Genomic DNA, 20,487 nt, shown 5'->3' with positions numbered 1-20,487 from the left:
TGGTGTATCACTGCATTTTACAAGGTCATATTCATAGATTTTAGTGTTGTCCTGCTAAAAATGGTTGGTCCAACATTACTCTCCTCATTATTAGCGGCCAGTTCCATTGTTCTGGCCACCCCACTTGAGTATATTATATTCGACGCGTAACCTTGTGGCCTACAGTTGACAGGATCTAATGTTGCATAGTCTCGTATCACGTCAAGCCGCCACTAGTCTGAATTCAGCAGCTTCAGCTAAAGGCCGCTACATTGGCACATCCCTGACCATCCGGAGCGACAACTCCGAGCAGAGCATCATCAAGAACAAAGCAGAGATTGGTTCTGTTACTCCTGAGAATGCCATGAAGTGGGACGCTACTGAGCCAAACCGAGGCTCCTTCAGCTTCGGCGGTGCTGACCAGGTTAGTGCCACAAGAATGGCTGCCAGGTTGTTTTGTCATTGACCTGGTTTACAGATTGCCAATTGGGCTACCCAAAATAGCCAACAGCTGCGCTGTCATACTCTTGCGTGGTATTCCCAGCTACCGAGCTGGGTGTCCAACAGCAACTTCAATAACGCGACACTCATCCAGGTCCTCACCAACCATATCAACTCTGTCGTTGGTCGGTACAAGGGCAAATGCACACATTGGGACGTCGTGAACGAAGGTAGAGTCCACTGCCTAAGAAAATCATAGGCTTTCATTCTGACTATATTAGCCCTTAACGAAGACGGCACATACCGCGACAACGTCTTCCTACGAGTGATTGGTGAAGCATACATCCCTATTGCTTTCAGAATAGCCGCTGCTGCCGATCCGGGTGCCAAGCTCTACTACAACGACTATAACCTAGAATACGGTGAAGCCAAAGCACTTGGGGCTCAACGCATCGTGAGGCTAGTGCAATCTTATGGAGTCAAGATCGACGGTGTTGGTCTCCAGGGCCACTTGGTTAGCGCTCATAGATCTTGTACTGAGTCCTCACTAATAGTCAGCAGGTTGTAGAGAAAACCAATACACAGTCCGTACCGACTCCTTCGCAGGACGTCCTCGAAAAGACTTTGAAACTGTACACGGACTTGAATGTCGACGTCGCCTACACCGAGCTGGACATTAGAATGAATACTCCGTCTACTACTACCAAGTTACAGGCACAAGCTGATGCATATGCACGAGTGGCTGGTTCCTGCGTATCTAATTCGCGGTGTGTGGGAATCACTCTCTGGGTAAGTGTCTCTAGCCTACTTCCCGTCTTTAGACTACCTGCTCTAATGGTACTTATAGGGTATATCGGACAAGTACTCGTGGGTTCCTCAGACTTTCAGCGGCGAGGGGGCAGCGCTCTTGTGGTCGGACAGCTATCAGAAAAAGCCGGCATATACCGCTTTCCTTAACGCGATCAATGCTGCTAACACTACATATTCGAAGCCTACGTGAGCTGGCTCGTTCACGAGGGGAATGGGGCATGATACTTGAGTGTGAATTGACACTGGCAAGGAAAAAATAGAGTCGATTTCCCTCCATTTCTCAGATGATTTTCTTCTTCTGACACACTATTTTTCGCTTGTGATGTACGTGCGTAACGGACATGCTGACGAACATCATAAAACCCAGCGTTTCAAATAAAGTTTCATATCAGGCTCTGTCTGGGTCGCCAGTATGGGACTGGCATTCTAACGACTCCAAAGGGACGATAACATCCTTTGTCAGACAGGTGGCTACCTCCCCCCGGCCCTCCATAAATCCCCAAATCTGGTGTCGCCCTCGGCTAGTTCCTTAGGATTGCCAACCTCAACTACCTTGCCCCGATCCATGACCACGACTCGATCAAAGTCCATCACAAACCGCAGCCGGTGGCTTACTGCAAGGATAGTGTAATCCTGAAACTCCACCTTGATGATGTTTTGTATAATACTTTCGGTCTCTTGGTCAACCGACGAAGTTACTTCGTCCAATAAGAGGACGCCTCCATTGGAACCACCACCGGTGGTGATCCCAAGACTCCTGGCTCGTATCCTTCGCCGCAGTACAGCGTGTGCGACCGAGAACAACTGGCGCTGGCCCTGAGATAGGGTGTCGGACTTCATAGCGCCGTCGAGGCCACCGCGCTCCTCGACCACCACCCACAAGCCGACGAGCTCGAGCGCAGCGCGGCACTCAGTGGCATCGGCGACATCCAGGGGGTCAAGGTTTTGCTGGAACGTGGAGCCATCGGGCAGAAAGACGGCGTCTTGGGGTATTGCTATCAGCCGGAGACGTAGGGCTTGGCGGTCTATGCGATGGAGTGGGGCATTGTCGATATATACATGCGAACGAGTGTCTTCGGTCGGGTTGAGCAGCTTGAGTAGTAGTGCAATGATGCTAGATTTACCGCTCCCTGTGCGACCGCACAGAGCGACTTTCTCGCCTGGTGATATTGAGAGATGGACCTCATTGAGAGCGAGGTTCAGCTCTTCCCCGGGAGTCCCGGTGCTGATTCCAAAGTAAGCGGACCTGAACATAGATTCTCCCACGTGACAATAGGGGATTAGAACTTACTCGTAGCTTGCCGAGACACCTTGGAAATCAATTTGGCCCCTTGGTGGCCAGTCCACCGGAGGACTGATATCCTCCCCTTCCATGCTTTCAGGTTCAACCGTATCGCTGAAGGTCCGTAATCGTCCAATAGCACCAATTGATGTTTCAAGCTTCGTCCATTGCATAACAATACTGGATAGGCTATCTCCAAAACTCATAAGTGTGACTAATGAAGCACCTGCGAAACCAGAGTTTGATCGAAGCTGCAACGCGAGAGTGACAAGGATAATTGCTAGTACCATAACAATGAGGTTGAGCACCTGTTGTATTGTAAGTATGTGGTCCGCAAGACAGATATAACGATAGAAGAGAAAGTAAAGCAGATATTCTCAAGAGAAATGTGTAACTGAGACTACGAAATCAATGTAAATACGAAATATTTGTTGCTTACGAGTGTGAGCCATTGCTGTACCATCAGAAGAAGGTAGAATGGACGCTGTGAATCATCAAGTAGGGCAACGCTCTTGGAATGCTCTTCAGAGACGTAGTTGAACGCTCGGATTGTAACGATGCCTCTAGTAGTGTCGATGAAGTGGGTGCTAGGGTAACATGGTCAGTGGGCATTCAAAGGTAGCCATTAAGCTCATATTAATGGCAACTCACTACAAGGGGCTCTTGGTTTCAAGATCTAGTATCCTCAGCTGTCTAGAGGTACGAAGGTAGAACTTCTGGATGAGCCACATCAGGAATAATAGGAAAGGGTAGCTGATAGCAATATAGGGCGATGTAGTTATCATAACCGCCGCTTGCCCTATGGCGATGGCAAAGTTGCACAAGAAGTTGAGCAACGCGTTTGGCAATTCAGTATCAACAAGATTAAGATCCTGTGAAAAAAGATTGGTGATAACGCCCTGGTCAGTGGTAGTAAAGAATTGCAGCGGGGCACCAATCATCGTACGCAAAGCATCGTGATGCAGATGGGCTCCTGACTTCTTGATGGAAGTAACCCAGATAAAGTACCCCAGGGCCACTAAAGAGACCAGACAAAAGCTCTGAAGGAAGGCGTAAATCCCCATATAGTAGCTGAATGAATGCCTGGGATTGTTGGTAGAATCGTCATCACTCCAGTACTTGAGCCAGATAGTAGGAAAGTTGTAAAAGAAACCGTATAGAGCTGCCCACCAAAACAGGGACCCGGCAAGGACCAAGCCCATACTCTTGAAGTAGTGTTTGTACACCGTCCAATCTCCCAGTTGCCGCGCGGTAGCCGGGACTTTAGGTACGACGGGAGTCGTTGAGCTCGCGAGGCCAACTACAGTCGGCTTGATGTCTGTAAGACTATCCTTAGACTCGGAGGTGTCGCTGTCCGATTCGCTTCGCTGTGCCGCGAGGCGAAGACTATGAACGTAGTTCTCATTGGCGACTAGGTCTTCAAAACTACCTTGCTCAACTACAGAGCCATCGATACCAAGGACAATGATATGTCCTGCAGATGGCAAATGTCGAACAGAGTGGGTACAAAGCACTACTGTGGCCTGACGTCGCTGAATGATACCGCCAGCTCCAAAAACCCGGCTAAAAACATATTCTTCAGTCTCAGCATCTAGGCCGCTGAAAACGTCGTCCAAAATGAGTAGGTCTGAATGTAGGTATAAAGCCCGAGCAAGGGAGATGCGCTGCTTCTGTCCCCCAGAGAGTGTGATCCCATTACTGCCAATGTTGGTTTCATCCCCTTGCGGTAACGTCTCGAAGTCAAGCCTGAGCATTGTGGCGTCAATCACATCGGCGTATCTCTGATGGTCGAATGGTGAAAACCCGAGGATATTGTTCCGGATCGAGGAGTTTGATAAGAAAGGGGTTTGATCGCAATAGGCAACCCGGCCGATTTTGGTACTCATGGCGACGCTGCCTCGGCTGAAAGGAATTTCCCCCAGTAACGATTTACACAGAGTAGACTTTCCAGAACCAATAGGGCCCACAACGATTGTTAGAGACGACTCAGGGACCTTGATATCAATACCATTGAGGACCGCTGTGTCCTCTTCCCAGCCAAATCTCCCGTTACTAACAGTGATTGCAGGATTAGCATGGCCCCGTTCTCGCCGGTTTGGTGCGTGTATGGTATCAATTGAAACCTTCTCTAACTCCTGGTTGGCATTCGACGGAACCAACCGGTAATCTTTCCGTGGTGGACTCTCCAAGAAGGCTTGGATACGACCCAAGCAAGCCAAGCCCGACATCACCAACTGAATGGTTTTGATGACATTAGTAAGAGGAGTGGCGAGGAGAACGAGCCACGAGAGCGATGTGAATAGAGTGGTTGCATCCAGAGTGCGTTGGGCAATGGCGAAAGTCATGATGGGTGAAACGAAAAGAGGCCCAAAGGCTAAGGCGGTTGTAATAAGATTCAGCTTGCGAAGACGACTACCAGCATTTAACTCATCGACTCGAAGGTTTTGGACGAATTCGGTGATGGGGGCGGCCAAACCGGAAACTTTGATGTTTTTCATGTTTGATATCACAGTGGAGGTAAGGCCAACACGCTTCTGCACGCCGGCCATCCACATCCTCTGTGCATTTCCCGTAAACTTGACGATAACAGACAAAGCTAAAAAGCAAAGGACCACAATCACGATTGGCGCCGCAAATGCAGCACCAACCTTGTTGTAGAGCAGCCAGCTAGCCAGAACAACTTCTATGTTCCCGGCCCAAGCCTCTGGAGGCACGATGGGTATTAGTCCATGTCTAGTATTCAAGAATAAACAAATGTACGAGGGACGATGACATACCATGGAGGGATGAGAATCCAATGACGATGCGTTCAATATCGACACTCATCAGAGTCAAAGACGCACTCGAATCTCCGGGACCGATCTGTGCTTGAGTGGCCTTGGTGTAAATAGCTGTCACCAGGACGCCACGTGCCATCAGAAGCGTCCGGTAATGAAAATACCAGTAAAGAGCCGTCGATACGGCAATTCCGGCGTATATGAGGGCAGTGGCCCCTATGAGGCCGTATCCAACGTTGACTGAAGCATCGGTTACGGGCTGGGACAGGCGATCAAGAATAGAGTTGATTAGAAAGGGTTGGCAGAAGGTGAAGGCGGTTAGGGCAAGTCGGGGCAGAATGACAAACATGATTGGGACCCGCAGGGTTCGCACCAATGCTTTGGCCAATCCATGTTTGTCGCCTTGCATTTTAGAGTACACAGCATGCTTCTGAAACCGTTTGTATAGAGCTTCGCCACCTATAGCACGATCGAGAGGATACAGATCCTTTAAATCCATAACTTTCCGATAACCGGTGAGGAAAATTTTATTGAGCCAGAAAAACACTCCTAGACTGTATATACTGCTGGTTTCTTCCGGACTGTAAGGCTCCTTGATGTTTAACCACTTCGTTTTGGATCGGGCTTCAAGAATAAGTATTGTGGCTTTGAGCGACAATGATGCAGTAAAGATGGCGGTGTATGTAACCTCAGGTCGCGTACTGGCAGCCAACCAGTACGTGCGAGTCTGGGCAGCATCCAGAAGCAGCGTGGGAAATAGATAAATGCTTAACAGCACGGAAGGTCTTGCCAACCGGCCATGGTCAGACACGGACAATGGTATCATGCATAATGCAGCGACGAATCGTAAAGCGGTAGAGGCAATGGCCAAACTGGTTATATCGAGAGACCTGATCGCAGCCAGTATGAGAAGAACAAACTCGAGTGCGGCAAGAATGGCAATGGTCCCCTAGATTGATTAGAAAGTAGGACTTAGTAGGACTTAGTAGTACATGAGTAAGTATAATTACAAGTTTGACAAGTCGTAACGTCGGCGCATGGACTATTTGAGGCCTACGCATGAACAGAGCTATTCGCCATATGGCCAGGATGATGAAGAGTGCCGAAGGAACAACGGAGAAGACGAGCTGCTCGAAACCGATTGTAAAGTCGAAATCATCACGACAACCTGAGACGCCCGGTCCGAAGGAGTCGTCATTGTTGCACGTCGAGAACATGATTGAGCACTCAAGGTGCGGTTAAAGATGAGAATGAGCTGTAGCATCATATTCTATTGAAGTGCGCGACCTTGACCCTTTTTCTTCGCCAACCCCTACCCCAGCTTCAATGACGCACTGGCGAAGTGCTGATCAATGTGCTGACGCGAGGGTGGAGGCACGCGACAGAATCTGTCGAATCGAAAGCATTCCTTTATGACATGTACGACTGCGTACCAACGGTGTGTGTGATTGCGGTTCGAAAGCACGATTTTGAAGCGCGGCTCCAAGACTCGATTTCGAGGCTCGGCTCGAAAACTACTCCGAAGCTCGGCTCAAGACTCGGATTGAAACGTTAACTTAGGTTACAAAGGTCTCGGCTCCAAAGCTGGCACTACGATCAAACCCCTGCACATTCTAATATGTACATCAAACTCTGATCTTGAAAAGCAGCGGCATTGCAGTCTCCGATGCTGTCCTCGCTTCCTATGATCTGGTGCATTCGCTGTCGCTTCACTACTAGTCTATATATGTACATTCACTAAGATTAGACAAAACCTTGCTCCCCTCATTGTTGCGTATGAGCTATTGCGCCGGGACGAGATACTACTTGTAAGCAACTAACGGCGACGAAAAGAGCTCCCCGGGCCTTTCAATTGGTGTGGGATTTCCTGTAATGCCAGACAGCACCATGTGCACGGATCTGTACTACTGTGTAAGGTGCTCCATAAGTGCTACTCGGATCGGCGGTGGGGGTCCAGGCACAGGGACGTATAAGTATCCCAGGATTTGACGCCGCATTAGCTCGCTATGCGGTCAAGTGGGACATGCCGGGATGCCTAAATTGTGAAATTGCATGCTGCCCCCCACAAAGTACAGCAAGGTCTATGGGTCCATCGAATACCTCAATTCGGTTTGTCCAGAGGGAAACAGCCAAAAGTCGAAAAGTAAACAGAGCAACAGTTGGCCGCAAAATGATCTTTTATCAGTCATTCCGGACATTGAGATTGTGGGATATAGGCCCTCCAGCTGTATTGGGAGTCTAGTGAGCTTTGGCAGCCAAGGATTCAGAAGTTAGTGTGCATTTTGAAGTCCTCATGGTACATTACGCAGACGACGTTACAAAATGGTCTAACGTCAGTAAGATCGGCTAGGTAACGGCAACGGCTTGATTTAGTACGGCCACTTTCTTGATCCGAGTTTTTGATGAGTAGATACGACGATATTTCCTGGGGTTTCCATCGATCCAAACATTGAACCCCGTGGCTGATTGTTGAGCGCAAAATCAAGTAACGAAAGAACAACTATATCGTAATAATACATCAATCCTACAAGTGGCACGAAGTTCTAGTCAACTGGCAGGTGTTATATATTCGACGTTCTCTGTTTGATTACTCCAGTTGAATATGCATCTTATGACGAGCAATAGCTACTTTCTCCAACACATCCCGGCGGCTTTCTCTGGATCGGAAAAGCATAAAGCCCAATCCCGGATGAGGGATCTGCTCGGTAGGCGGCACTATATCGCCACCGGGCCAAAGCAGCCATTGGAAAGCGTGGTGCGTGTCGAGGCCGTACTTCGCCAGACCCAGATCTCTAGGCATGCGTCCACCAGTTACTGGGCCGAAGAGGAGTAGCGGCGTCCATGAATAGTGATACAATGGTCTGTTCAGAAATCCGTGTGATAAACTACGGAAACGAGCCTCGTCCCCAGTGATTTGCATAAGTTGCAAGGCGTAGAAACTCATTCCGTTGACGTAGGACGAGGCGGCCAATTCGGGGTTGCCAGGAGGTCGCGGGTTTACCTCGAGCAAAAAGGTTTTCGCGCCGCCCGGAGGAATTGGGCCTGTCCTTGGCCGCAACTCTTGCACGCCATCTTGGTCCGTATGCCATTCGACAGTTGAGTTGTGCACTCTGGCCTCAGCATGAACAACGCCGCTACGAATCCCGAGCTTCCGTATTATCGCTAACACGTCCTTCTTAAGCATATCAATCTCAGCCTGTGGTAGACCAGACGGGTATGCTGAGCCCATCTGCCCCAAGTGGTCCGTCTTGTCTGCGTCCGGCCTGTCGGCACGGCAGGGAAAGTTGTCGCTGACTTCAGAGAACAGCAGTTCGTCTTCCCAGAGAGCCAAGTTCACATCAACCTCCGGACCTTCGCAGTAAGTCTCGATAATGACACGTGCTTCTCCAATCTTTAATTTGAGCAGATCTTGCTGTTTTTCTAAGGACGCAAAGGAAAACCGGAGGGCATCCACGAGCTCATCGTCGTTGCGGACCTTGCTAGCGCCTAAGGAGCCATGACCGTGCGTGGGCTTCACGACAAGCGGATACTGTAAGGGCTCGGACATGCCCTTAAGGTCTTGAATGAAGTCTTCTAGGCTGTTAACTTTTATGGTTGTTGGGGCAGGCGATAGGCGCCTGGTCTCGTACTTATTCGTTGCGCGGCTGTACACCTCTGGCGATATAGTTGGTAGCCCAAGGATCTCCGCAGCACGTGCAACGCCTGGCAGGAAAGCTTCCACGGTTGAAAGGAGGCCGTCGACCCGGTAGGGTAGCTCTCGAATGGTTTCGACAACACGTTGAGGCAGATCTTCCAACGTATAGCCAGTGAAAGGCACGAAATGCTCCCTAAGATGAGCACTTGTCCCAGCCGGGTCCTCCATCCAGTGACCCGGCCTGTCCATGACGACGACAGAGACCCCGCACCCTCTTGTTGTTGCATAGAAAATCTGCGCCATCATTTCTCGACGCGCTTCACCAACTATGACGATGCGGCTCTGCTTGAAGGGTACTGGGACAGTCCACGGCCATGACAGGCGATTTTTGAAGGCATCATCGAGAGCTTCAGTGGTTGCCTTGCTGTTTACAACAATGACCCCCACGCTTGATTGAAGGAGTGCTAGCAAACTCTGCGCACTTCCCTCAGTGGTGTCAGTCTGCCGATTCACGATGCAATGTTGTCCCGGAGTGGTGAACCCTTTCGCCCTCAGAGCGAGAGGACAGCCTCGAAACATCTCCTCGACGAAGTCACCCCTAACAATGTACCCGTCCTCTGCGGGGAGAATGAACCTCATCGGACCTACCTCCAAAGATCTTGTAACTGTTTCCCATAACAAAGACAGAGCCTTAGAAGGTGTATCGATTTTAACCTGCTCAGAAGTTTGACTGCTAGCGTCCGACGTGAGAATAGTTGAACCAAAAGCAAAGCTTTCGTGCTTCAAGTCTGTGGGCTGGGACAAGGAGATGGATTGGATAGCGAAATCGAGAAAGTTACGTCCAAACTTGGCTGCTGAGGTCACATCTTCGGATTGACTCCACTTTGCTTGTACTACCACTATATCGCCGTGTTAACTGTCTATTATGTGACCCGAGACAGAAAAAGGCGCCCGGTCCGTACCTGCAGAATCTTCTGATCTCAATTCTATACGGTGCACGCTTGGTGCCGCGGTACGATGGCCAGGGTCCATTTCCAGGAGTGCTCGTGCTTTCAAACTCGGTGGTTTGAATCGAACTTTAGAATAATTATACAATGTGCTCAAATATACATGAATCGAACAGGTCCAGTCATTTAAGGTCTGATACTCAAATCAGGACTCAAGAAAGAAGTTGGATGAGTATTTGCGCTCGAGTTTGTCCCATCATATAAGCAAACTTTGAAATGTTATCTAAAACTTGGTTCGCCTGGCTATAAAACTAAGCGTTCCTAACGACGGCAAACACGAGCCGCGATGCAGACGGCTTCAGCCAGCAGTAGAAACTCGGCTGATAGAATCTATGGTGGTCTCATGCGAGGTGAATCCAATGCACAGTCAAACATGATACAGGGCTCATCAGACGCAGGTCAGGCAAATGATAGCAGCCCACAATGTCTCCACTGTGACAAAGGTGTACCGCGAACTGGGATCAAAGTGGACTCGGACATGCACGCGCATGCGTGTCAGCAGCCGGTCTTCTCTTGACCGAGGCCAGATCACCACGACTGGCGTGGGACACCTGGAGAGGGACGACTATCCGTCAGACCACATTAGCTTTGTGTAAATGACATCGTAGGTAGGTGGCCAGGAATTCACAAGTGGATCAAACCAAATGCTGACAGACCGTTTCGCATCCGCACACTTGCTCAGTGGGCGGCAGAATGAGGACTTCAAACCCATAACGGAAATCAATTAAGACAGTGTTCAAGGTCTTTGTGCAACGTCCAAGTGCGTAAGTGCGTATCTATAAGCTTCTTGTGTTCAATTACTTCGCTATTCTCCTAGGACCGTTGCTCCTTAAATGCAGCATGCTTTGCGCTACGGAGTAGACGAACCTAAGCTATGTTACCAGTAATTGAGAAGTATGCGTTTTGGTGACTCGCGGGGTTGCAGCTTCCTGCTAAGGTTAGACTAAGGTTAATCTAGTCTTGTCTAACCTCGACTAGATACCGCCCTCAGGTGGCATATGCATGGTGTTAACAATCTTGGCCCCGCCTGGCGTCATTCGTTGTTCAGCTACCGAAGAATATACCTGACCTTGGTCAATGGATTACATTCATCTTCATTGCACGTTCGCAGAAAGACAGTCTGAGAGGAATCTTATACCGTCTCCACTGATATATAGGACTGCCAATAACGACGGGAAATGTATCGCAGTTAGAACTTGGTTCCGAGTCACCCTAGGTTGCTTGCATGCGGTATTACGAGACCTATCCAGAAGCAAGATCGTACTGCACAAAGCAAAAATCGGGAGCATGTATTGATCTGTAACAAAATGCGTCTATGGCCACCGCTCGGGAGGGTTGGTACAAGTGCTCTAACCTAGGAGGATGTGGGGCAGCAAATAGCGATTGTGGCCATTAGTGGAAGCTAATTAATATATATAAACACAACCGACAGCCTCAAACAAACCTGTGAAGATCGGCCTGATGAGGACACTACTGAGTAATAAAACTAAGATGCTGTTTCATCTTTTAAGCCCTGATTTGATTCAGTATGAATATATCTGTTATCGTTCAAACACAGACTGAAACTTTATGCTACTGCCGGTTGCCACGCGTTGACTGAACCATGTTCTATGCTATATAATACTTTTGTTTCACGAAATCATTGTAAATCTCTTGCAGAGTCTCTGCCAGTTGACGCGCATGCTGTCGACTGATGGGTGAGCGTATTACCATACATCCAGCCCACACCCAGTCTCCCTCTTTATACCCATATCGCTCGCCTTCCTTGATGTTGGCGTTATGTCGCATTACATACTTTGTCAGGTTGCCATATTCCTTAGAGAGTTCTAAGAGCGGGCTATAACAAAAGTCTATCATTTGATGGTCCCATGTCTCCACCGGGTAATCTGAGAGCAATGGTTTGATCCCCTTGTGAGTGACGGGGACCATGGCGTTAGTGAGCCACACATGATCGCTTCGGTCCCCGTGAGAGAACGGAGTTGCAAGAGCCTCGTATCTTGACCAGTCGCTGGCTGCACACAGGATCTGCAGAGCCCAGTAGTCAATGCCGATGGCAATTCTGGAAGAAGCTGAGCTCGCTATGCCAGGTGTCCTAGCGTTTACTTCATGGATAGACACTAAGATTGGTTCGCCATCCTTTCTTGGATGCTTGGTCACTTCCAAATCCGGTATAGTACCACCCTCGGCGAGCACATATTCCATGGACGAGTTGCGCACCCTTGCCTCGCAGTTGAAGATTCCTGTATCAAAGCCTTGCAGGCGAACGACTTTGAGTACAGTTTCAGTTATGGCTATCTGCTCGTCTTTAGGAAGCTGTGTCGGCACGGCCTCTTGCGTCTCAGCAAAAAGCTTGTCCTTGACGTCTTCCGCAACGTCAGCGTCGCTGGGGAAATCGTCCAAAACCTCTGCATGCAAGAGTCGACCTTGCAGAAGAATCAGGTGGCAGTCTACCTCTGGACCGTCTATATACGGCTCAATCAGAACATCCAGGCCATTCTTAGAAGCCAATGTCCGAGAAACAGCGTGGCGCAGCTGGTCGGCGTCGTCTGCCCTGTAGACACCCTCGCTTGCTCTTCCGCTGAAGGGTTTACAAACAACGGGAAATTTAATGGGGTTGCTAGACTGTAGACGATCCTCCAGTTCTTCCAGGGACTTAATACCAAAGTACTCTTGCGATTTTGGGTCGAGTAGCTGATGTGTGAGGTATTTATTTGTCGATATGGAATATGGTTTGGGCCCACTCGTCCAGAGGCGCAACTGAACAGCGGCTTCTGCCACATCAACCAGGAGTCCATCCGACCATGCGCAGATGCCATCGAAAGGTTGCGGGTATGACTTAATGGCGTCGACAATTCTTTGCGGACGACCAGAGTCTGATGATAAGTCGACGTCGATTGTGCCCTCTCTCAAATGTGTGTCGGGTTCTTTATTCTCTCTCCACCAAGAGCCGGAGCTCAGAATAACGACTTTAATGCCTAGAGCAGCGGCAGTGTCCCACCTGGACTTTGTTGCCGTGATGCTGACTTTACTCTGTACCACGACGCCGACACGGCGTGGTTGTATTGGCTTCGAAGACAACCACGAGAAGTTCAGTCGCCTTTTCAATTCGAACTCGAGCTGCTCGATGGATTCACCACGAAGTGAAAGGTGGGAGGCTATGCCCCCAACACTGGCATCCAATGCTGCTGCAATCTCCTCAGGGTTGGTCACCGATCCAGAATAGGCCTTCACTTGTGCAAGTGGTGAAAGAAAGCTCTGGACAGACGAGACGAGAGCACAATCAGCAAGCCGTAACGTCCACGGGTCCGCATGGGCAACGTAACCATTTTCCTTTGGAATCTGAAGAACGACGACGCCGGGCTCTTGGTCGGTCGAGGCCTGGTAAAGAAATGCGCTAAGAGCCGCTGTCGCTTTTTCTGAGCTCAGCTTGTGAGCCTGGGATGAGGAATCGCCACTGGAGATCCATACTCCGTTCGCATCAGCTGGGATGCTATCAATGCCGCTAGCTGCAGATTTTGGTGCGATGTACAAGTTTTCAAAGTGTTTTGTACTATCATGAACGACGTGGTATTGACATTGAAGTGAAACTGATTTTGTCAGTAAGTATTCAACTTCTCACAGCCAGGTAGAATGAACTGACACTGATGATCTGGTATATTTGAGTATATGCGAAAGCTCTTATAATCAGCCATCGTGAAGGATGCGTTTCTGTCGTTTGGACGGAGATACGAAGTGTGGTGATGCTTTCGTGTTGAACGGAATCAATTGTATTTACCACGATCTCCCTAGACTCTCAGCGGTTTGATGAGAACGGGCACCAGTGTACTAGATATGTCTGGCTAAGATGCGCGTCTCATACTATAGATAGGCCGTATAATACTACGTCACCTGGGCAGGAAATCATGTGAATTGAGTCCCGCTGGAAGGACTGTTTCCTACCGCAAATCTTTAGCTGCGCTGTCAAAACGATACGTGTTGTCAACAAAACGCAATGATTGACATGATTGCTGGGAACCACGAACATATTTTAAGGTTAAGCATTGTCATCAGCGTCACTGTCATGCTACAAAATGATGACCGCTTACTTGTCCAGTTCATATGACCTTGCATCAAGCAAAGTTGCGTCATTGGACTCTGCAGGGCTTAGTCTATGTGGAGAAAATCATATGCATGGTGACCTTGCAGATTTACTCAAACAGTAGATCAGTAATGCGATCATAATTGGTCGTTCTTGGTCAAAACGTTTTGTTGACAAGCGTCTCTCGACTATAGTACTAACACCATTCTAAGAATTGACACTGAGGATGGTTCAGATGGGCTTCAGCTCAAAGTTCTTTCGTGCGTGCTTTATAACGAAATTAGAGGCATTAAGACGGAATGTTCAAACAAAGAAATGTGAACTCTCAGATTAACTTTATTTGCATGTTTATAGAAGACAGAACATCATACAGACTGTTGAGATAGGTCCCAACCACCTGTATTTCGGGCTTACCAGCCACTTATCTACTGTATACATATATAGTGTGCGCGCTACCGCACACATAGCTACTCTCTGATACTCAACCAATATATTAATCATTCTACTCCGAATAACCTGTCTCATTTCAACACAGACCACTATTTACGATATAAATAGATCAGGGAGAGGTATAGAATTCAAGATACGGTACCTAGGTAGATACATCGCGCCCCTCCTCGATCACGATATACAGCGGTTTGGAATCTCAGTCCACTCGAAACTGCGTGTGCCAATGCATCAAACCTGATCTACTCATTCGGTTTTTCCTGTTTGACCTGACCGATAACTCTTGTACTTCCTGAGATGCCAGTCAATGCTCTTCCAATGCTGTCCCTCTGCATCAAACTCGGCATCGAGCTCGGGGCGTAGGAAGTACGCGCAAGAGAAGCGGTTATCAATAGTGGCATCAGCAGATGGGACGACTCGGTGCAAAGCAGATTGAAAACCCTTCTCAGAAAGGAACCTGAGGGAGTCTCCCACATTAATGACAGCGCAACCTTCTTTCGGGTCAAGATACCGCCATTCATGCGTGAGAGGATGGCGAGCTTGAAGCCCCTTCTTGTCGGAGAACAAGATCGTTAAGGTACCAACATCAGTGTGTGGGGCCAAACCAGTCTGTGGTATGCCGACATCCAATGTCGCATATCGTAGGAGCAGAAGACAGGTCGTCGAGGGCTCGGATGGCCGGTGCTTTGAAGTAAAGAATCCCTCCTCACCTTTTGCCCTGCTATTGCTCTGGTCCAAACCCTTTAAGAGGTTCAATCCAATGATGTGCAGCTGATCCATAAACTTGGAAATGAGGGGCGATTCTTTCTGCAAGACAGGAGGAAGATGAACGGGATCGGTGCCCTTCACAGAGTCACTTATACCGTCTCGAGGCACCTAGATTAGAGCTGTGTTATTAAGAGCACCATTGAATCAGTTTCTGTCATGCTGAAACTCACTGTGTAGGCTTCGACACCATGCTTTTTGTCGCCACCAGCGAGTCCTGTATTTCTCCCGAATGGTGTATATCTGTATCGAAATATTAGAAATGAGAAATAGTGGCGAATCGCCTCCAGGCATTTGAGAGGTCACATACCCATGGAGCTTCCACGGTGCAATTGTATCAATATCGTACCCAATCTTTTCTTCTTCGTCTAACTTGAAAAATTCGTTGACGGCCTTGAAAATAGATGGTACATCTTGCTCTACGGGATGTGGCTGTTTGACCTCCTGACGGAGATCAAGATAGAAGAACCCATCACGTTCGCATGCGTTACGGAGGGAGGCTACCTCGCCGGCATCCCCTTCCAGAAGCTTTGCATAGGAAATGACTAAATATTCTGGAGTGGTGGTATCGATGCTTGTACCAGTGGCAGACTGGGAAAGAATTGTGGTCGTAGCAGTCGACATGTTGAAGGGGTTGAGTTCAGCGTGGTTTGATTAGGCACGTTGTGAATTGGAATGTTGAGGAATATCAATGACAGGTTGTCGATCAGCTATGAGTTTGATACTCAAATAAACTACTTATAATGAGTACGACTGCATATCATGGATGTGCTGCGGTCTCGTTGTTTTGCAGCTCGTTTCAAAATATGATCATCATGCCTCGATCAGAGCTCATTTAATCAGTTCATTTAACGTCGATCAGACGATAATCGCATGTCTGAATAAAAACTAGTATGACTGTTTTCGTATAGACGCGTGGTCGTCTCACTACGTGGAGCTAAGATGTCATCAATTTAGTAGCCAGAGGCTCTCGCAAAACGTTACTGTACGATCCATGTCATCGACATTGCATTCGTGGGTGATAAAATCGGCAACGGACGTCGCATAAGTGTGACGTCTATTATTTCCCTGATATTTGGCCTTGAATTTGGTGGCTACACTTCACGCAATGACGTAGCACGGGTGTGAGGAACTACCTGTTTTGTTCAGTCATTGATGTCAGTCTAGGTTGCACATTCCGGATGCGGCTGCATTGGTTCTGCAGGAACATCTGAACCTTTAAGATGCCCGAGTCGATTTTGACTAAACTCCACTCGCCATGAAGTCATGCTACAATATTCACGCACGGAACACAAGAAATTATTCTCACAAGTCCAATTAATTGAGGAAAAGTCATAAGTCGTCACGATTCAGCCTCTGTCACAAACAACAACAGCGTCGATAGTATTCTATTGATAAGCCCGAGTCATTTGAACGTCAACAAGACCAGCAGAAGGATGGAGATGCGTCCAGGCGCGTTGGATGGCACAAAAAGTTATTCGCCATCTATGGTCGCTTCCGAACCCTTGTCCGCACTTGCGATCTGGGATCGCATTCATTCTGTGTCGAACTGCTTTTCCACGAGCACCTTTCGACAATATGACACTATGCCTAGCGCCTGGACGCAGTTTTTGCAACTCTTTGCTTGAAGCCCGCTGCACCGTTATTGACGACGAATCCTGGAGAATTGTACTCTATGGTTAGTCATTTGATGTTGAACGACAGCGCTTGACTGTGCAGCGCTAGACCAGGCCTGTCCTGCAAGCCAATCAAGGTTTGTACATCAGTGGACATGCATAAAGCCATTCCATGCGAAGTCAAAGATCTGATCTAGTCTAAATAAAACGGAATGCATCAGGCATATGCATAATGCAGCTTGCCTATGGGAACTGCTCTAAACTGTCAGGGCTCCAACGTTTCCCAGCTTCTCCCTCCAGTGCAGGTTAGCAGGGATGTCAATTTGGCGAGGCCTTAGGACCCGTTGATGTCACAACTAGAAATGCAGGATGCTATCACGACAGATGATCGCATGGGGCATATCGTACTGTACATTGCACAACTCTGGTCGCAGATTTTTCCACAATCGTTTTGGCTTCAAAAGTATATTCCCTCTGATTCGACAGCGGCATGTCGACTAGTGGTGATCTATACCAGTTTAGTCAAGTTCGAGGGTCGCTGCTTAGAGTCCCGGTAGAGTAAGCGTAAGCACCAGCGTGTCCAGGCTATATGACATTCCGGAAAGAATCGATTTCCCGCGTATTATCTGTAATATCATGCCCTACAGTCTACCGGGAGGCTTATCGAGTTGATCTGGAATGTCGGCGTTGTGCTCTAATCATCACTTTCTTCTGAACTCAGGTCCAATCCCGCGACTTGGCTGTCGGAGGCCAGCCATCTCTTCGCGATGGGTATGAACAGCGTAGTGGAACTACCCATTAGCTCCAGCTGTGCGTTTAGAACTCCTCCTAGAAGTATTTCACGATTATGAGCCTCAGCTGACTTGAGCCCTAGATGACTATCACTCGTTTCCTGAAAGGCTTCCTAGGCAGTTCTACACAACAATTGATAATTTCTCTCTAGAGTCAGGAGATATTCTGCCCCGCGCGACTGTCGCATTCACTATCAGGGGCCGACTTAATTCAGAACGCAACAATGTGATCGTTTTGTGTCACGCTCTTTCAGGGAGTGCTGACTGCATGGATTGGTGGTCTTTGCTACTTTCAAGTCCTGCCAACCCAGCAATTGACCTAAGACGATTTTGTATCATCTGCTGCAATTCTTTGGGTAGCCCCTATGGTTCATCAAGTCCTCTGTCCTCCAAACCGGATAGCACTTTGCCTTATGGAAATGATTTCCCAAAGACTACCATACGGGATGATGTTCGGTGAGTTCCTGTTTTATCTCCTCCCTCTCAAACCTTTGAAGCTGATGCTACACAACAGTATTCAAAAAGAGGTCATGGACATTTTGGGAGTGCGATCAATATATTGTGTGATTGGTGGAAGCATGGGAGGCATGCAAGCCCTTGAGTGGTCTTTCTTTGGGACGCATTACGTACGATCACTGGCCCTGATCGCAACCACAGCGAGGCAGAGCCCCTGGGCAATCGCGTGGGCCGAGAATCAGCGCGCAACTATCAACGCCGACTCTAAGTTTCGGGGAGGATGCTACGGCGACGACCCTCCCGTAGCAGGTCTTGCAGCTGCACGAATGTCAGCCATGCTATCGTATCGAACCCATTCGTCGTTCGAGAAGCGGTTTGGAAGACGCCGCTTCGACGCAAAACCGCCGCCACCGGTTGAGGAAGGCATCAAACCCTCGCTCCAGGAAGTCGTGCAAGACTCTATGCTTGGCGACCACCATCGCGACAAGTACGGCACGTTCTCGGCACAGAGCTATCTGCGGTATCAGGGCAAGAAGTTCAATGCGCGGTTCGATGCTAACTGCTACATCCATCTTCTAGACAAGATCGATTCCCATGACATTACCCGGGGTCGATGCACGAGCCTATCCGATGGCGATGCCATGAAGGCAGTTCTTGGCCAGATACAACAGCGGGCTCTAGTCGTTGGCATTCCTACGGACGGTCTTTATCCATTATGTGAACAGATGGCGATGTACGAAAGCATGCCAAACGCTACCTTTGCTACATTAGAAAGTGACGATGGACACGACGGATTCCTTCTCGAAGGCGAGCAGCTGAACAATCTCCTGCATGCGTTCTTTGGCACATATCCTTTCCTGGACAAACCAAAGATATGGGAACAGGTCATTGAACATGAAATCTCCAGCATATTGAACCAGGGATGATGTCTTCTGAAGAGGCATGAGTGCTCTTAGTATTATCGATAAATCATGTAAGCAGGCTAGGAGATGATATTCATTATTTAAATGGTGCGAATATTTTCCATGTAAGCCGTTTGTCTATGTTGACAGCTTGACTACGGTTACGAAGTAAGCATCTTTGGGGAAAATGCATCACGGCAATATTGGTTATTTTTCAACTTAGACATCAGTCATCTGAAAATTGTAAAAGGTGAAAATTGGAGAACACAGTACAGCATATATTTCCTTTAGACCTCGCAGTCTAAAGCTATCAATGTAAATAAGTGTGTATCTTGCACCTTTAGAGTATTTGGCTTTGATTGTATCCACAGCAAAAGAGACTAGAGCAAAGAGAATAGTCGCAAATGAGTAGGAAAATCCGGGATATGTTGCTCCCAACTCATTCCCTAGCAGAATATCAATACCATCTATCATGTAGATCACTAAGAATGGGTCATGTCGAGTTGATCTTTGCACGCGTTATTATTTGCTATGAGACGAACCAATGGTGCAGGATGGTGGTACTCTCCAAAACGACCACAAGCGTAATACATCCAAAAATGATGCAAAATTTGGCCATGCATAACCTGAACATTGAAATGACATGAAAATAAGCTTTGACAGGACCGTTCGTGCTTCGGCGACCGCTAATGGAGGTTATACGACTTCGACCACATCATCATGATTATCATCATAAGCCTTATCACTACGCTGGAGGCATGGTAGATCAACAATCAGGAAGGTAAATTGCGGAACAACCAAATGTGCATGTCTATCACCCAGGTAAAGCACTCATTTATGTATTATTTGATCTGGAGCAAACGAGCAGTAGGCAGCCTGGAGTTAGGTGCCATACGGGGCTAGCGGTATCTATCCAGTTAACGGACAGCACTATTGTAGCTCGCCAACGCCCCACGCGTCGTCCCCCGATGCTTGCCATCAAACACCTACGATCTTCAATTTTTACGGCCAAGGGAACAAATATCTGCGCAGCCTCAGCATAGATGGTATCTTTCCACCAGTATATTTCCTTGGTAGTTTCCTACTTATATTTGTTACTTCTATACGTAGCCCTTTGTGTTTCTCACTTGATGACGACCTCGATTAGTCTGTGTATCGCAATGCTGTGTGCCACAAAATTTAACGCTCTAGGGCAAAGCGCAATACACGGCGCATTAGATCAACCCGCCAGATCCCGCTTCTCTACACAAAACGACAACTAATGACAGAATATCCGCCGTTGCTGCTCACTAGTTATCCATGAAGAAGAACACTTGTAGCAAAACCGGGGGGTTTTTTCTTTATTTTTTTTTAATAAAAAGCTTGGACCGCCACCTTAGTTGCAGCAATCTAAGCGCTTCCAGCAGACCCTGGCGATATCAACTGAAAGTAACTATGTAAGAGGGTATCCAGCTGCTCAGCTTCATGGAGGTACCACTCCACGCCTTCTTCTTTTTCTATGA

The 20,487-nt window shown here is 48.3% G+C and overlaps 6 protein-coding genes across 6 annotated transcripts; 2 read left to right on the top strand and 4 right to left on the bottom strand.

Moving 5' to 3' along the window:
* The first annotated feature begins 78 nt into the window (after positions 1-78).
* Positions 79-1,477, top strand: BKA67DRAFT_633188 (glycoside hydrolase superfamily). Its single transcript, XM_046105618.1, has 5 exons — positions 79-403; positions 458-650; positions 702-934; positions 982-1,209; positions 1,268-1,477. Exons 1-5 carry the CDS (start codon positions 179-181, stop codon positions 1,418-1,420), a joined length of 1,032 nt encoding a protein of 343 aa, XP_045951100.1. The 5' UTR covers positions 79-178; the 3' UTR covers positions 1,421-1,477.
* On the bottom strand, positions 1,466-6,741 carry BKA67DRAFT_697199 (P-loop containing nucleoside triphosphate hydrolase protein). Its single transcript, XM_046109368.1, has 6 exons — positions 6,300-6,741; positions 5,290-6,238; positions 3,164-5,216; positions 2,952-3,099; positions 2,522-2,820; positions 1,466-2,455 (listed from the first exon to the last, which is right to left on the bottom strand). Exons 1-6 carry the CDS (start codon positions 6,504-6,506, stop codon positions 1,702-1,704), a joined length of 4,410 nt encoding a protein of 1,469 aa, XP_045951099.1. The 5' UTR covers positions 6,507-6,741; the 3' UTR covers positions 1,466-1,701.
* A 1,135-nt stretch (positions 6,742-7,876) lies between these two features.
* Positions 7,877-9,955, bottom strand: BKA67DRAFT_651927 (uncharacterized protein; the record flags this gene model as incomplete). The annotated part of the gene is made up of 2 exons (XM_046106093.1): positions 7,877-9,822; positions 9,886-9,955. The coding sequence occupies 2 exons, from the start codon at positions 9,953-9,955 to the stop codon at positions 7,877-7,879; spliced, it is 2,016 nt and encodes a 671-aa protein (XP_045951098.1).
* Positions 9,956-11,538: 1,583 nt separating this feature from the next.
* Positions 11,539-13,622, bottom strand: BKA67DRAFT_671426 (putative carnosine synthase 1; the record flags this gene model as incomplete). Its single annotated transcript, XM_046108697.1, has 2 exons — positions 11,539-13,517; positions 13,571-13,622. The coding sequence occupies 2 exons, from the start codon at positions 13,620-13,622 to the stop codon at positions 11,539-11,541; spliced, it is 2,031 nt and encodes a 676-aa protein (XP_045951097.1).
* Positions 13,623-14,701: 1,079 nt separating this feature from the next.
* BKA67DRAFT_487294 (putative gibberellin 2-beta-dioxygenase 7) lies at positions 14,702-15,592 on the bottom strand (the record flags this gene model as incomplete). The annotated part of the gene is made up of 3 exons (XM_046096934.1): positions 14,702-15,165; positions 15,390-15,463; positions 15,531-15,592. Coding segments are annotated over 3 exons (600 nt in total), but the record flags the coding sequence as incomplete, so codon positions are not given.
* Positions 15,593-17,442: 1,850 nt separating this feature from the next.
* BKA67DRAFT_671422 (acetyl coenzyme A:deacetylcephalosporin C o-acetyltransferase) lies at positions 17,443-19,009 on the top strand (the record flags this gene model as incomplete). The annotated part of the gene is made up of 3 exons (XM_046108696.1): positions 17,443-17,646; positions 17,711-18,083; positions 18,142-19,009. The coding sequence occupies exons 1-3, from the start codon at positions 17,604-17,606 to the stop codon at positions 19,007-19,009; spliced, it is 1,284 nt and encodes a 427-aa protein (XP_045951095.1). The 5' UTR covers positions 17,443-17,603.
* Positions 19,010-20,487: the final 1,478 nt, after the last annotated feature.

Source organism: Truncatella angustata (assembly GCF_020726525.1).
Source record: "Truncatella angustata strain MPI-SDFR-AT-0073 chromosome Unknown BKA67scaffold_14, whole genome shotgun sequence".
Classification (NCBI taxonomy): Eukaryota; Fungi; Ascomycota; class Sordariomycetes; order Amphisphaeriales; family Sporocadaceae; genus Truncatella; species Truncatella angustata.
The sequence above is the reverse complement of the archived record's forward strand: the minus strand, read 5'-3'. Positions and strand labels throughout refer to the sequence as shown.

Bases quoted from the DNA above. Each gene is read 5' to 3' on its own strand.
- BKA67DRAFT_633188 (XM_046105618.1), top strand. From the start codon at position 179: ATGTTGCATAGTCTCGTATCACGTCAAGCCGCCACTAGTCTGAATTCA. The intron at 651-701 runs GTAGAGTCCACT...TGACTATATTAG, and splicing joins TTGGGACGTCGTGAACGAAG to CCCTTAACGAAGACGGCACA. The intron at 1,210-1,267 runs GTAAGTGTCTCT...TGGTACTTATAG, and splicing joins GTGTGGGAATCACTCTCTGG to GGTATATCGGACAAGTACTC.
- BKA67DRAFT_697199 (XM_046109368.1), bottom strand. From the start codon at position 6,506: ATGTTCTCGACGTGCAACAATGACGACTCCTTCGGACCGGGCGTCTCA. The intron at 2,821-2,951 runs GTAAGCAACAAA...ACAATACAACAG, and splicing joins TACAGCAATGGCTCACACTC to GTGCTCAACCTCATTGTTAT. The intron at 2,456-2,521 runs GTAAGTTCTAAT...CTTTGGAATCAG, and splicing joins GGTGTCTCGGCAAGCTACGA to CACCGGGACTCCCGGGGAAG.